At 44.1% G+C, this 16,172-nt stretch overlaps 1 protein-coding gene across 1 annotated transcript in view; it reads left to right on the top strand.

Annotated features, from left to right (window-relative positions):
- TRPC4AP (transient receptor potential cation channel subfamily C member 4 associated protein) overlaps positions 1-16,172 on the top strand; it is a 35,961-nt gene that overhangs the window by 2,873 nt on the left and 16,916 nt on the right. The window contains exons 2-7 of the mRNA XM_062604113.1: positions 8,229-8,357; positions 8,594-8,710; positions 11,773-11,830; positions 12,882-12,937; positions 14,332-14,460; positions 14,924-15,125. Coding sequence (XP_062460097.1) covers positions 8,229-8,357; positions 8,594-8,710; positions 11,773-11,830; positions 12,882-12,937; positions 14,332-14,460; positions 14,924-15,125 — 691 coding nt within the window. The remainder of the gene's footprint in view (positions 1-8,228; positions 8,358-8,593; positions 8,711-11,772; positions 11,831-12,881; positions 12,938-14,331; positions 14,461-14,923; positions 15,126-16,172) is intronic.

The raw sequence follows: 16,172 nt of genomic DNA, 5'->3' as shown, positions 1-16,172 counted from the left end.
CCTTGTGTGTTCCTGCTGTACTCGCCTACCAGGAGCCAGAGCTTTCTTGCTGGTTGGTCTTTTTGCTCTGTTGTTAATAATAATGAGGTTAATGGATAAGGCAGATTTCAGCAGGTATTGCCCTTGCCTGTTCATAGAGGCATTTGAGCCCAGTTGCTTCCCTGCATACAAGCCTCAGTCAGTGATACCAGATTGCAAAACTTTGTGTCAGGGTTTGCCCTGAGTCCAAAGAAAGTGAAAGGAGCTTTTCAGATACTGGTAAGCTAGAACAGACCAACTTTCCAGAAGTGACACACATTTTCTAACAAGGAGAAACACTGCCTGGGACCTGGCTGGTTTGAGTCCCTGTGCTGGCACGGCAGTTCTGTCTGCACACAAGCACTGTAAATAAGACCTGACAGGGTTTATGGTGCGGTTCCTTGAAGGCAACAGAACATTTTGGCTCGGCTGATCAAGCTCAAATCCCTTTGCAAGACAGCACATACTTCATCTGCTGCAAGCCAACTGTGAAAAGCATGTGTATAACATGAAACCAGAAGATATTTAGGTGCAGCTGTGTGAGTCGCTATAGACAGAGCCGTATAATAGTGGGCTAACCAGTGATGTGTTGGCAAATCAGTGTGCCGCTGGTGCAGACCCAAGAGCGCATCATCAGTGCTGCTCTCAGGGTTGCCAAGGCTTAGCTGAAACAATCAGAATGGAAAAACAGAGTCCATCTTTCCAGATGTGTTTCATCCCTAGGAATAGATGCTTCCCTTAGCAAGATAGCCCCTATCCACTCTGAAAAACATCTCTGTGGAAGGAAAACATCTGCCTCAGACATGCCGATTTCCAGCTCCCACCACTACAGGTTGTCTGTCTGGAGTAGTTTACTAACTCTAAGGAAATATTTTGGTTTCTAATCAGTTTTGTTCCCTCACACCACTGCCACCAAAAAAGCATTTGAGTATGAATATAATCCACTTGAGTAGTTCTAATTGTGTCTTCATAAGCTTATACTCCTTACTAGAGGACAACTAGGGAGTATTGAAAACCCTGACATGCTTTTTATGTGACGGGAACCAGAGCTCTGTCATCCATAAGAAACACTCAGAAATGGTTGGACTTCACTGGTCTTATTTTGTTGTGTGAGTGGGAAGAAAACCGTCATAGGTGTAATTCCCTGCTATGGCAGGGGGTTGGAACTGGATGAGCTTTAAGGTCCCTTCCACCCCAAACCATTTCATGGTTCCATGATATTCATTGCCCTTTTGCTTTTTCCTAGATATCCCTGTGGATCTTGCTTTCATTCAAAATGAATTAAAGAAGAGACATAGGGCAGTTCCAAGCAAAAAGCAATCCCTGTGAAGTTAATATAATTTTACATATTCATTGAAGTGTTAGTTTCTGAGAGTAAGATCATCAAAGCAAACATTAGTAGCTGTTCCTACTATCTGGTGGATTTTGTAGTGGGTTTTAAGAGCTGCTGGTGTTAAAGATCTGCACTGGAGTTGTTCCACTCTTAGAAGCACTGTAGGGTTTTGGATTCTCATGCCCTGTTCTTTGTCTTGGTAGATGAGCTCTTCTTCGAGGGATGGGGAGTAGAACAGTAGTCCGGGAGTTGTGGGGAAGGTTAGACCTGGCTAGAAGCCACAGCTCTTGGCAAAGTTCACCGCCTGGCTTTTGAGTTGGCAGGAGAAATGGTGGTGTGTCCATCCAGGCTTGTGGAGGGTGGAGAAGCATTGGTTTTGGGAAACTGGATCCATGCTTTGAAGAATCTAGGAGCTGGAGAGAGGCTGGAGATGGGTGCTCTGATTAAGTTGGGAGAAGTCAACATCTCACCACTGGAGTTTCTTTGTATGAACGAAATTGGGATCTCTGACATGTTGCCGTAGGGCCACAAGTTGTTTCTGGATATGCTGTTGTGTTAAACTGGAAACTTGCGTCTGAGGAGGGGTCATTTGCCTTGGTTGAAGGTTTTCTGTGGGAAGTTGCATGAGCAAAGGGACAGCTTCACCAGGCTGATGCATGTTTGTTAGCGACTGAAAGGGAGCTGTGATCAAGAGCTGGGCTGGCAGGGCACTCCCCTAACTCTGAATACTCATTCTCCTGGCAGCATGTCAGAGATGGCTTCCTCAGTTATTGCTGAATATTTAATTGCACAAATACTGGTTGCCTGGGTTTTAAAGGTACAGCCTAAAAGGTTGGAAGGAAAGGATATGAAAATGATATAGAGCCCCTGTGCTTGCATCTGTTTCTTGATAATCTCATGCTGCTTTTTCCTTCTAACCATTCAGAATGTTTGAATATATACTTCAGAAGTGGTCATGGGAAATGAGAATGGAAATTCTGTTGTTTTTTTTTTTATAGCATTTCCAATCTTAACTTACTGCATGATAGGGACTGTAGTGATAGGACAAGGGGTAACGGGTTAAAACTTAAACAGGGGAGGTTTGGATTGGGTATAAGGAGGAAGTTCTTTACTGTGGGGGTGGTGGGGCACTGGAATGTGTTGCCCAAGGAGGTTGTGAATGCTCTGTCCCGGGCGGTGTTCAAGGCCGGGTTGGACAGAGGTAACACGATTTAGTGTGAGGTGCCCCTGCCCCATGGCGGGGGGTTGGAACTGGATGATCTTAAGGTCCTTTCCATCCCTAATTATTTTATGATGGCAACCAAACCAATGGAATGAAGTAGGATGACAGCAGATGTGTCATAGCTGTGAAGTCTATCGCAGCATGAATCCTTCAGTGCTGTAAAGGGTGATTGGGCACCTGAGTCACTATTATTTTGCTTTTGAAAGATGACAGAAACCAGGCTCCTGTAGTGAGTGTTCAGCAAGACAGGGAAATGTTTGAAGGGTAAATGTGAACTAGAGACACAGTTTTGTTAGAAAACTGCTTACTCTGGAGAGCAAAGAGGAGTTCATGGTGTTTCTCCTGCTGCCATGTGCTTATGGGCCTCCAGTTCATCAGCAACTATGGGAAGACTTGGAGATGTGTCACTGACCACAGCTTGGAAAAGTGGTGGAGACAAGGCTGGGAAAATAAGAGGATTACTTTGTAGGGCAATGAAAATCCTCACAATGCAGGAGCACAGAAGGAAAGGCAAATACTCGTTGGAAGGAGAAGGGATTTTGAAGCAGTCTTAACTACAGGAGGTCTCAGGTCAGTAACAAATACTTAGTGCTGCTCATAATGCAGTTCTTACCCCGTGGCAGGGGCACAAAGCAGTTGGAAGGATGAGCTGCTTCCGTTGGAGGAGCTGTGCCTGGAGAGTAGTGGTCGTGGGCAGGAACATCAGCAACAAAACCCATAGCAAAGTGAGGGCGAGAAAGGAAGGGAGAACTAAGCTGATCCAGGGATGGATTTACGTAGATATTAACATATAACTCAATATACCTCAAGGAAGATTTAAGTATTATAATTAGTTATATTAGATTGTTATGCTAATGGATACTGGGGTGTTCTAAAAGGATTTATAACACAGGAGGATTAAAAATTTAAAAGAAATACTTAGATTTGCATGTGGTTCAGCCCTTCTTATACTTTCAAGAAAAGATTATGCACAAAAGTTGGTTACTTAAACTCTATAGTAGGGAACTATTCCTATGGTGGTCTTTGGAGTCATCTCCTGGGAAATCCTGGAGTCCAGTCCTTCGGGAGACTTTAAGCTCAACATAAGCCACCAGTGTGCACTTAAGCCCAGACCCACCCCCCACCTCCTGTGTGCTCGATTGCAATCTCAGAGGTTGAGGGAGGGGATTCTGCCCTTTGCTGTGCTGTGGGGAGACCCCCCCTGCAGTCCTGATCCAGCTCTGGGGCAACAGCACAAGAGGGACATGATGCTGCTGGAGCAAGGCCAGAGGAGGCCATGGAGATGCTGTGAGGGCTGGAGCAGCTCTGCTCTGGAGCCAGGCTGAGAGAGCTGGGCTGGGTCAGCCTGGAGAAGAGAAGGCTCCTGAAGGGGAGACCTTAGAGCAGCTCCAGTGCCTAAAGGGGCTACAAGGAACCTGGAGAGGGGCTTGGGACAAGGGCCTGTAGGGACAGGCCAAGGGGAATGGCTTTAACCTGCCAGAGGGGAGACTGAGATGAGCTCTTAGGCAGAAGCTCTTCCCTGTGAGGGTGCTGAGGCGCTGGCCCAGGGTGCCCAGAGAAGCTGTGGCTGCCCCATCCCTGGCAGTGTTCAAGGTGGGGTTGGACACAGGGGCTTGGAGCAAGCTGCTCTAGTGGAAGGTGTCCCTGCCCGTGGCAGGGGTTGGAGCTGGATGAGCTTTAAGATCCCTTTGAACACAAACTACTCTGGGATTGCAGAGGAACCGCTCTGTCTGCTCCACTCACTGTCATGGCTGGGCTCGATGACACATTTTTACCTCTGTGCTTAAATCCATCCGGAAGCCTTTGATTGCCCTTGCAGCAAATCCGCAGTGCTGTGGCTTCAGAAGCACAGCTGGAGCGAGCCAGGATGGGACTAGTCAGGTACCTGATCCCTTGGCTGGTGAACAGCATTCAGTGAAGTGCTGGTGTAAAACTGACATTAATCAGACCACTTTGGCTGGTGACATAGCTTGGGAGCTCTGTGCTGGGCTTGAGCTGGTGTGTGCTGCCTTGTTTCAGAGGCCTGCCTGGATGGTCTGCTTCTGGAGGGCCACAGCGTGCTGTTCCCCAGGTTTCTCAATTTGTGATTCAAGACTTGGCTGTGTTACTGCAAACTTCTGAGAAATGACTGTGTGGAGCTTGGTGTTTGTACCAGTTTGGTTGCTGCACTGGGGTGTAGAGAAGTTCTGACGCTGGTCCTTTTGTTTTCCCAGTAATCGGTACTTACTCTGTCATCTGCTAATGCCAGGAATGTGTGATGGTTCCTAACCCCAGCAACCACTGGTTAGATTGGCCTCTGTCTTAATTGATGCCATTTACAGCTGGGCTTTTGCAGCCTTCCCTTCTTGCTGGAGAGTATGTGACTTCTCAAGCTTCATATGCAAGATTTCAGCTGTTTTATTCAGAACTATTCAGTGACTGAAGAAAATGTGTGAGAAATTGGTGCTGAACCAAAGAATTCTAGCGGGAAGGGGGCCCCCAAAGACCCAGAGCTAATTTTGATGACTCTTCAATAACAAAAAGAGCAAGAGGGAAAAACCCACTTAGCATGTAGTGAACAGTTTTCATGTATATGCTGTTCCAGAAATCAGGAGATGCAGTTTTTAACCAGAATGGTTGTAAAGACAGACAGCTCCATACAATCCAGTTGAATTTTAATCCCTCCACAGAATCTAAAATCTTTGCATTGGCAGATATCACCCCACCACAATGGAAATATTCAGAGCCAGGCTAGCCTCATAAATACTGAACAGGGACCACAAGCTGGAGCTTGCAAGGAAACCAAAGGCATGTATTAAATAAGAGAAAGAAAACTTTGTTTTGAAAGCAGTTAAAGGAAGACAAGAGCAAGGAAACATTTGCTTCATTCTGTCAGAATTTCAGTTCTGAAAGGTTTCTGCAGATCAGCATAAGTGGCTGCCTTGGAGTCCAGCACAGGGAGAGGAAGACCTACTGGTACAGAGATGGGAATGGGGATGGATCCTGCCCAAACCAAGAAGCATACATGTGATTAACAAATGCAGTATTAAACCCAGTGCAAGCTTTTAACACTGGTAAAGAGCTTTTGGCTGTTTCTGAGAGCACTTGGATGCTGAATTCTCCATTGTGCTACTGGAAGCAGAGATTGCAGCCCATGCACGTCATCTTTGCCTGTGGTATCTTGCACATCAGTTGGAGCTGGAGAGTTGGATTCTTTCCCTGGCATTTTGCTGCACATTCTTTGCAATGAATCCAGTTTCTGCTGCTCGTGGGGCTGTGTGCTTCTGCCACACCTGAAATGGGCAGTGTTGGAGCTCCTCTTCATCTCTGTGCTGGGTGTTACAAGGAGAGATGGAAATTTGTAACTTCAGAGGAGCTGACCCATTGCCCGCGGGACAAACAGTGAGAAGCCCTTTGATTTCTGGGTTTGTTCTGCCTCTGAATGGCCTCCTCAGAAGAAACTCTGTCATCATTCCCCAGTAGTGATCACTCTCATTCAGAAGTCAAAGCAGCAAAGAGTTAAAAACTAGAGAGTTTTATGTCCCAGTTTTGCTTATGCTGCTTCAGTCAGCCCCTGTAGCAAGAAAACCCGATACTTCAAGAGCCTTGAAGTTCTCATCAGGAAAAGAACCTTAGCTATCTGGGAAGCTTAGAGGAAGGGTGAGGACCTAACATTGCCAGTTTGAAGTTTCATGTGCTTGCCCCAGTTTTCTGGTTTTCCTGTATGGTGTCTAGCAACAGAGAAAAGGGGTAAATTCTCAGTCAGAAACTGGAGTATATTTGCATGTAATTGTCTAATACAGAATGCAGTGACCTTTTAGAATTGTACACAGAGGGGTGTCTGAGGAGGATGTCTTGACTGAAACAATAAGAAGGAAGCTTTCCTGACTGTTAACTATTAACAGTGAACATCTAGGGAGGCTGAAAGGAAACAATACAAGTTAGAAGCGTGACAGCAGGTCGAAGGAAGAGGTCCTGCCCTTCTACTCTGCTCTCGTGAGACCCCGCTTGCAGCACTGTGTGCAGTTCTGGTGTCCTCAACATAAAAAGGACATGGAACTGTTAGAACAACTCCAGAGGAGGCCACGAGGGTGATCAGGGGCTGGAGCACCTCCTGTATGGAGACAGGCTGAGAAAGTTGGGGCTGTTCTGCCTGGAGAAGAGAAGGCTGCATGGAGACCTCACAGCAGCTTCCAGTATCTGAAAGGGGCTACAAGGATGCCGGAGAAGGACTCTTCATCAGGGCCTGTAGCAATAGGACAAGGGGTGATGGGTTTGAACTAAAACGGGGGAAGTTTGGGTTAGATCTAAGGAAGAAGTTTTTTACTGTGAGGTGCTGAGGCGCTGGCACAGGGTGCCCAGGGAAGTGGTAAATGCTCCATCCCTAGCAGTGCTCAAGGCCAGGTTGTCCGGAGCCTTGGATTACATGGCAGGGGTTTGGAACTGGATGATCCTAAGGTCCTTTCCAACTCAAACCATTCTACAAAGTTAGCCACAGAAAGGCTGGGAGTGAGTTACCCAGAATGGGAGCAGCTTAGAGATTTAGGCCTGGAGTAAAAGAAGCTCCACAACTGTCGCGTTGAGATGCGGTCTGGCTCACCTGAGGACTGCAGTTTCCTGGGGGCTTGTTTGTTAATCTGGTGGGCATATAAAAATTCTGTCACACCAGCCAGAAATCCTGCTCTAACTCTTGCTGCCTGTCTGACCTTTCTGTACAAGGGCAAAGCCCTCTTCTGGGGTTGGCCTAGTTACCTCTGAGGTACTGTTAAAGGAAGGGAGTTAAATGCAGGTCAGCATTGACTGCATGGTGAACCTCAATGAAGAGCTCCGCCTTCACAGCATCTGCTGACAGTAACCTGCAGGAAGTGGTCAAGTTTTCAAACAGCTTTTGTGGGTTCTAAGCAGAATATTGATTAGTTTTGTGCTGCTGTTATTTTTTTTTCTTCCTACGTTTAAAATGTAGTGGTGATTTTTTTTTTTTTAATATATATTTTGGGGAGAAGAGGGAAAATTGGAGAAAGTTTGCACAAATGTAGTAGCAAATATGAAGGGATGGTTGCAGGCTGCTTCCCAGAGGGTAATGCCAGTGTCGTTCTGCTGATTTGGTTGTTGGCCTTTGTTTATAACCAGACCACAGAGGAAGCTTTTACTGGATCTTTGGTATGTTCTTCTGGAGCCTGCTTGTAAATCTTCATGTTTTGGGCCATTGCTATGACCAGTGATGGCTTCATGGATTTGGCTGAGGAAATACTCATTACAAGCTGAATGTGATGAGTAATGAAGCCTTTCCATCTTCAGTGTTCTGTCCATCTTAGAGTATCTTGGCAGCATCAAGGCACACTGACCTGTTCAGTGGAGTTCTACCAATGGAGTTAATAGGACACTAATGTGTTCCCATTTTAAAATCTATGATCAATATAAAAATATGGCATGAGGTGAAATACTCTCAATGATAACATCTGCTTTAAGCCCCCTCCTGCTCAAAATACTTAGATCATCTGTAAAATTTTTGCAGCTATCAGTTCTGAATAAATGCTGCATGGAAAAAGGTACTGGATTTGTAATGATACTCTGTACAATAAATTGTGTGATATGCTGACGTTTTGGGGAGGTGATAAGGTGGTTTTCCTGGTTATGAAGCATTTGATGCGTGGAAATTCTATTCTTTTGTTGCAGATCACAGAGGCCTTGTTAAAGGAAAGAGATAAACAAGCAAAATGGAGTGGGATTCCCTTGCTGCTGCAGAAGCTGTATCAACATAGCCACCCAAACAGCGATTTCTCCCAGTGCCAAAGCATCTTAAAGGTACTGTCTACACTGTTCTTCCTGAAAGCTAGGGATTATTTTGTTGTTTCTTTCTTTAAAGTCTACTGTGATCGTATTCTAGAGTGTTTGCTGTTTGTATGATAACATCTGTCAGTTGGCTGGTAGATAAGAACTGGGAATGTGTCATTGATCAGTCAGTAGATAACACGGGTAGTTGGAGACATTTGTGTTATACTGATGAACAGTTTTCTCTTTGAACCTTCTTTTGCATACAGGAAATTTCCCCACTTCTTTCAATGGAAGCAGTGGCATCTGTTACAGAAGATAAAAAAGCTGCTCAAGAGTCCACTTTCCCAAATACATACACGTTTGACTTATTTGGAGGAGTCGATGTAAGTGGTTTTTTTCCAACAATATCAAAAGATTTCTCTATGATAGTTGTACCACTGAGAAATCTGTGAGGTCCTTGAGACCTTTGAAGCTTCTAAATAGAAGCTACAAAATGACTTTACCAATTTGATGTTAAATGTTAGAATTGTGCCTGTTTCTGTTAATCAAAATGTGAAAAGGGTGTATTTTCTGAGGTGTTCCATCATCAAAAGCGAGGTGCTTTTTCTTATATGATACAGAAGACTTGCCTGTTTCTTCAGGCAGTCTGGTTTTAGGGTGAAAAAGGTGAGACCTCTCTGTTCTCAGTGTAAACAGTTTCACGTGCTTTGTAGTTGTGAGATTACTACAGTTGCTACGAGAGCACTGAGCTTTTCCCTTACAACTGAAGGATGTGTGGTGGTTCTTTAAGCACATTAGTGCACTCCTTTAGCCAGGTTGTCTGTGTTTATAGCTGGCATGCAATAAGGACTGCTTCTGTGATGGAAAAGTTTTTAAACAGACCTCCAAGGTTTCTGGAGACATTTATCTTTATTCAATATTACACAAATACCCATTGCTCAATTGAATGGTGGCAGACTCTGGGATTTCAGCTTTCATTAGACATGTATGATTTGTGTTTTCTAGTAAACGAATTCATAGAATCATAGAATAGTTAGCATTGGAAAGGACCTTAAGATCAAGTTCCAACCCTCCTGCCATGGACAAGGGCACCTCACACTAAACTGATGCCCCCTTTTTAGTCTAACTAAACATTGTCTTTGCTAATTCTCTCTTAGCGTGCCTTTACTTAGGTAAAACTTGTATTTAGGTTATGTTGTTTTGAAATCAGTACTGGTCTAGTCACTGGTATCCTCTCAACTGGTTTTGGTTTGTTTTTTTTAACTTGGGCTGGAGATGGTAAGTATCAGCTACGCTTTAATTACCTGGTACTATGGCTAGAGATTTGGCTGACACCAGTGGGTTTAATGTGGTTAAAGGCAGCTGTAGAAGCCTGCTCTATGTGTTTTTAAAATAGAAGGAGTGTAATCTGCTGGTTCTGTGTATGCCATGTGCTGACTCCACATTGCAGTTGCACTTCGAGCTGTGAAGCACGAGTAACTTTGAAGGACACTAAATCTGCAGTGTGCTCTGTATGTGTAATGTGTGACAGGAGACTCCGCAAGATATTTTGGATTTTGATAGCCTTTACATCAAGAAAGAACAAAAGCACATTTGTGTGTCCTGCCTTTATATGAATACATACAAAATATTACCCAAAAGTACAAACACATGAACTGATACAGGAACATCATGGACCTTGGATCTGAATTGCAACCACATTCCAAGACATAAGATCTTGTAACTCCCTTTCTGCTCCTTCTGCCTCTGGTGAGGCCCTGGTGCAGGTTGCCCAGAGAAGTTGTGAGTGTCCCGTCCCTGGCAATGTTCAAGGTTGGACAGGGTCTTGTGTGACATGGTCTAGTGGAAGGTGTCCATGGCAGGAGGTTGAATCTGGATGATCTTAAGGTGCTTTCCAACCCAAACCAGTCTGGGATTCCATAAAATGTATATTCCTCTTTTGTTGTGGTTTAAACCCAGCCAGTATCTCAGCACCTCACAGCCACTCACTCACCTTCCCCTTTCCCCCGCCACCAGGGCAGAGCGGGGAGGAGAATCAAATGAATATTGCGATATCAACAGTTTAATAACTAAAATAAAGTAAAATATCCTGATAATAGAATACCAACAATAATAATAGGAAACAACAAGAGAAGAAATGAAAGCTCAGAGCACAAGTGCTGCACAATACAATTGTTCAGCACCCACTGACCAATACCCAGCCTGACCCAAGCAGTGATCTGGGCCTTCAAGGTAACTCCCCCCCGTTTCTATACTGGGCATGATATGCTGCAGTATGGAATACCCCTTTGGCTAGTTTGGGTCAGGTGTCCTGTCTCTGCTTCCTCCTGGCTTCTTGTGCCCCTCCTCACTGGCAGAGCATGAGAGAATGAAAAGTCCTTGATCAGGGCAAGTGCTACTGAGCATCAACTGAAACATCAGTGTGTTACCAGCATTGTGCTCAGAGTGAAGCCAAAACACAGCATTGCACCAGCTGCTGGAAAGAAAAACAATTGTTACAGCTGAACCCAGGACATTCTTAAAGTTGCCTGTTTACCTATCAGTGGTTAAAATGAGTAGTGCCTCCAGTGCTATTGGATGTTTGCCTCCATGCCTGGGTAGATGGTTCATTAAAAGACCAAGTTAAACTGGGACAAGTAGAGAGAGTAGGTTGTAAAATAGAAGTATATTCCTAGTTTGCATGACTCAACCAGGTGATGCCTACGTTGCACTTAATGATTTTAAACTGAACTTTAAAGTTAGGGGCTTTTTGCAGTGCTTTCTGCAGAAGTCATCAGTTCCTTCCAGTGGTTAGCTCTCATTTTAAAATAAACTTCTAGAACAGCTGAAGGTCAGTTCTGCATCTGACTGTCTGAACATCTGTCAGAGCCATAGCCCTAGCCTTGGGAAGCTGACCGTTACATTCCCAACATAGAAATGAAGACAACACTTCACCTATGTGTAAACGTGGATGTTCAGCCCACACAAGGTGCATGCACAGAAGCAGTGGCTTGCTCTTTGGTGGTGAGTTTAAAATCTGGAAAAACTAAGTTCAGTTATATCTGGACCAGGAATGTGTTCTGAAGCCCAGCAACACTTAGGGATGCTAAATTCGCATCTCTTGCAGATGACTGCTAAAGGCTTATTATTCTGGGAGATGTGTGACAGCCATCTTTGATGTTACCTGGGTGCATGTGAAATTACACTCTTTAAAGGCTCAAATGCTTTAAAACTTGCCAGTGGAAGATTGTCTTATACAACTGTTGTTATTTCTTTAGGGTAAACGCAACTATTTTTTGTCAAGGTAACTTTGCCACCAGCGGGGTTTGACTGTAGAGCTGCCAGTAATCAGTCGCCTCTGTGGCTTCAGCTGAGACAGGACTAAGTTTGGATTTATCACTGACAAATGAATTGGTTATTTGTATCTCAATGATTATTCTCTTAATTCTTTATCTTGTTACTACAGCTTTTAGTAGAAATTCTCATGAGACCAACTCTTATCACACAGAAAAAGAAACAGAAAAGTAAGTAAATGGGTGGGTTTTCTTTTTACTTGTCTTGTGTTCTTTTTCACATAGAAATTCTTCTATTTCTGTGTTCCCATACCAGTGATTTCCTATTCCTAAATGAATCATTGGTTTCTTTGTTCCCTCTGGTACTGATTCATGATGGGATTTAGGATAGTCACCTGTTGCAAAGCACAGTTCAGTGCATTCATGCACTCAGCGTAATGTCCCTCGTCAATCTGCAGTCAGTGGAAACTTTCATTGTTACTGTGGCTGTAGCTGCTGTTAACAGTTATTAATAATCCACAAAACATCCTTGATGTAATAGGAGTTACAGAGATTGTGAGATAATGTAACTGATGCTGTTTTCCTGGTCTAGCCATAGTAACCAGTTTCCAGATTGCTGGAAGGAGAGCTTGCAGGTGGGGTGCAGTAGCTTTAGCACAGCTTCTCTGCTGGAGCAGCTTTGGTTTAGTGTTTTTGTTTCTCCTGTCTGTCATTCTGGTTCCCTGAACCCTTCTGAGCAAAGGAAATGTCATGGTACGCTCCATGCCTGGCAGCCAGCGAGCTTCAAAGGTGAAGTAACTTGATGAATTTGAGCTGGAGGCAGCTGTTGTATGTCTGTACTGAAAACATACTTTGAATATTAAAATGCTGGAGTAAATGAGATTGGAAGGTTTGCTATGAAGTCCTGATGCTGTGTGGAGAAAACTCCCTCCATGTTTAACAACTGGAACTAATATGTATCTATAGAGTTTCTCATATTGACAGATTTTGAATTCTGTGATCTATGATATTTTCCTAATGTGTCACTAAGATGTGTCCTAGACCACAAGTACCCTTTGTGGTCCTAGGCAGTGCTGAGGGGAGCTTTGGAAGAAACCATATGAAGAGGTCAGGTATAGAGTGTTTCTTTCTGTTTTCCATCCTCCAAAGCATTTCCACTTATGGTCTAAGCTAGGAGTTAAACTGAAATTCTCACTGTTGTATAGCTGTTGATGTCACTATGGTGGATGTTGGTGCTCCTCAGCAGCGTGTAGCTATTGAGTGTCTGTGTTCTTCTTTGCAGTAAGCGATGACCTGATCAAGGACTGTTTAAGCATACTGTACAACACATGTATATGTGTAAGTACCACTGCTGTGGAAGTGTGTTTTCTGGGCCACCCTGTAATTTGATGCGTTACTCAAATAATTTCTGTTTTCTTACCACATTATCAAGTTTAAATCCTCTTGTTTGGCTCTTTGTGCTCATGTTTCCAAGCCATGTTGTAGTCAAACCTCAAATTTGCAGCTGGGAATGGATGCCTGCTAACCCATGCTACAGTTCGTCTAGTTCAGTGATAGTGCTGGCAAAGTGTTTTAAGTTGGATTCTGCAACTCCTTCACATGCTGAATATTCAGTTTGGTTGTTGGCAGATCAGTGTTAGGGAAGATACTTGGTTAAAGGCCTGTTGCAACTCCTTGCCTTTAAAATGTTGAAGCTAAAAGCACATGCCTCGGGTGATGCATATGCAGGGAACATCCTCAGGATTAAGATAATCCCACATTTCATTATGGCACAACCCAGGAAGCACTGTGGAACAGAAACTTAAGTAAAAGGCAGTTACTGGCTTGGAGCTCTTCCAAAGACATCAACTCTGTCTCAAGAGTTGGGAGTCTTAATAGATCATGTTCTCACTGTGTGTGCACATGGGAGCAGGAAGAGAGGGAGTACTCTTCCTGACTGACACTTTTGCAAACTGTGAATGGCATAATATGCTAAGAAACAGGTTTGCAGTGTATAGAATAGCTGGTTTAATTTAGTATAACTATATATATATATAAATATTCTCTTGAATGAGAAGTATTCAGGATTACAAAAACGTCAGTGCAATATCAGGTGTTCTTAGGCTTATGTGTAAATATTCAGGACGTATCTAGCTCTGTGAGCACCGGTAATGTGTCAGTTATATATAATAAACAGCTTTGCAAGTGGTAAGGATGTAGTTTTAAGTTATGTTTAATAACAGAGAGGACTGGCTGTGCTTTCAGCAGAGATCAGAGCATGAAAGCTGACCTTAATGAACCCAGCAGTCAGGGAAAGCATGAAGTTGGGTTCATCACTGAGTTCAGTAAGGTCAGTGCTTGATTCTGGTTGCTCTGCCAAGCTGGGAGCGATGCCGACAGACATCTGGGGTGTGCTTACATACCATGGAATGGAGCTGGTTACAGTTTGCATGGGGAACCAGAGGTCTCTCTGAGGTATTTCTATGCATGCAATGTTTCCTTTTGATTCAAGCAAGTAAACAACTGCCTTGAGATGAAGCCTCTCCTCCTGGAGCCTGTTGGTTTTGCATGTTAATTTCAGGCAAGGACTGTTTATGGTGTTTTAGTCATCGTAAGCACAATGTTTCCTGGCTTCAGGGGTAGCCGATTCAGCAGCACATCATCTGTAAAACTGTCCTGCATGTGCCTGTAACTTGTGACTTCTCAAAGTGGGCTCTGACTTTGGGTCCATGTGTGCATTTGCTCCTCTCTAGACGGAAGGAGTCACAAGGCGATTGGCGGAAAGAAACGACTTTGTGTTGTTCCTGTTTACACTGATGACAAACAAAAAGACATTCCTGCAAACTGCAACGCTCATTGAAGATATCCTGGGAGTGAAAAAGGTCAGTTGCTGGTTTCTTTCTTTGTGTGGCTTTTCAGGCTAGGAAGGACAACTGTCTCTGAGTTGCTGAAGATAACCCTCTGAGCAGGCATCCCCACCTCTTAAAGCTTATTTGAAACCTGCATGTTAACAGTGATCATCAGTCACATTTCCTGCAGCAGCCAAGTGATGCATGTGGTCTCGTAATGCTGTTGCAGAGGATGGTGTGGGGTGAGTGTAACCCTGGCAAAACCCTGAATGAAACGTCCACATACATTCTGTGGAGAGGGTCAGACACTGGAAGCTGCTCTGAGGTCTTCACGCAGCTTCTCTTCTCCAGGCGTAACAGCCCCAGTGTTCTCAGCCTGTCTCCATACGGGAGGTGCTCCAGCCCCTGATAAACCTCGTGGCCTCCTCTGGCCTTGCTCCAACAACTCCATGCCCTTATCATGTGTGACTTACTCTCCTGATGTTGCCTCCTCTAGGAAATGATCCAACTGGATGATATTCCCAATCTTGGGAGCCTGGTGTCCAGTTTTGATCAGCAGCAGCTTGCGAACTTCTGCAGGATCCTTGCTGTCACCATTTCAGAACTTGACCCAGGCAGTGATGACAAGCACACGCTGCTTGCCAAAAATGCCCAGCAGAAAAAAAACTTGGGTCCTTCTCGAGCTGAAATTAATCAAGGTAATTCATTGGGAACAAATACAAAAGAATCTCAGCGGTGTGTGAAGTTTCCCTCTGCTCAGTGTCCCATCCGTAGCGTGTGTTTCCAGAGGATACCATAAGCAGTCTGTCTGGCAAAGCATTTCTCTTTATTCACTTTCGTCAAGCAGTTTCCTGTAAACAGTCTTTTCTGGTAATGAAACTTCCTTTGTAGCTTTTGGTTTCATACAGGGTTGGTGAATAGGTGGATTAATATCTGTCATTTCAGCCCTCTCTGATGAACTGAGTGGGTTAAAATAACTTGGTTTTGTCTTCTATCCCTGATGGCCTTCTGTTTAGCAACTCTCAAGAGTTCCATGTCCTCCTTAAAATAGGAATTCATGAACTAAACTGCATGCAGCATGGTTGCTGTTGGAGCAGTTTCTTCTCTGCTTTTATCTGGCCTTATCCTGAGCAGGATGTCTGTTTTTATCAACAAGGAAAGTATGTTTAACACTAATCATGTTGCCCCCTTTTAGCACACCAGACTTGGAAATCTGTGGGTCTAATACCAGTTTAACTTTGGGCACAGGGCTGGTTTCCTTATTTTGCTGAGTACTTCAGATGTGAATGTCTTGCCCAGAAGGATGAATGTGAATTTAAGAGATTTAAAAGTACCCTCCAATGTAGAATCTGTTTTTTGCAACTCTTCTTTTGTGCTTCTGAAGCAGATGTTTGCATAGGCCCATGCCAGGCAATTTTGGGAAGTGGAAAAAGGGGGTTTGGAGCTGGTTCTCCTGTTTTCCAATGTTTTGTGTTAGGCATGAACAGGAAAGCTCAGTTTGTAACTGCTGTCACCTCTACAGCATCCAGGGAAAGACAGACACATAATACAGCAGGCAGAAGCTGCAAGAAGCTTTAAAAGGGTTTGTATTGTCTTCTGCCTTGCAATCACCAGAGGTTGCTTGTAAAGAGCAGGGGACAAGTACACATAGATGTGGGTACGAAGTTGTTGAACTGAATAAACTTGAATCCTGAAGAGCTGAACTTAGCCAAGCAAGCGTTTATAACCAGTTTTTGTTTGCCAAT

This window comes from Pezoporus occidentalis, unplaced genomic scaffold (genome assembly GCF_034315485.1).
Source record: "Pezoporus occidentalis ecotype Australia unplaced genomic scaffold, CSIRO_AGI_Poc_V1 ctg83, whole genome shotgun sequence".
NCBI lineage: Eukaryota > Metazoa > Chordata > Aves > Psittaciformes > Psittacidae > Pezoporus > Pezoporus occidentalis.
The sequence above is the reverse complement of the archived record's forward strand: the minus strand, read 5'-3'. Positions and strand labels throughout refer to the sequence as shown.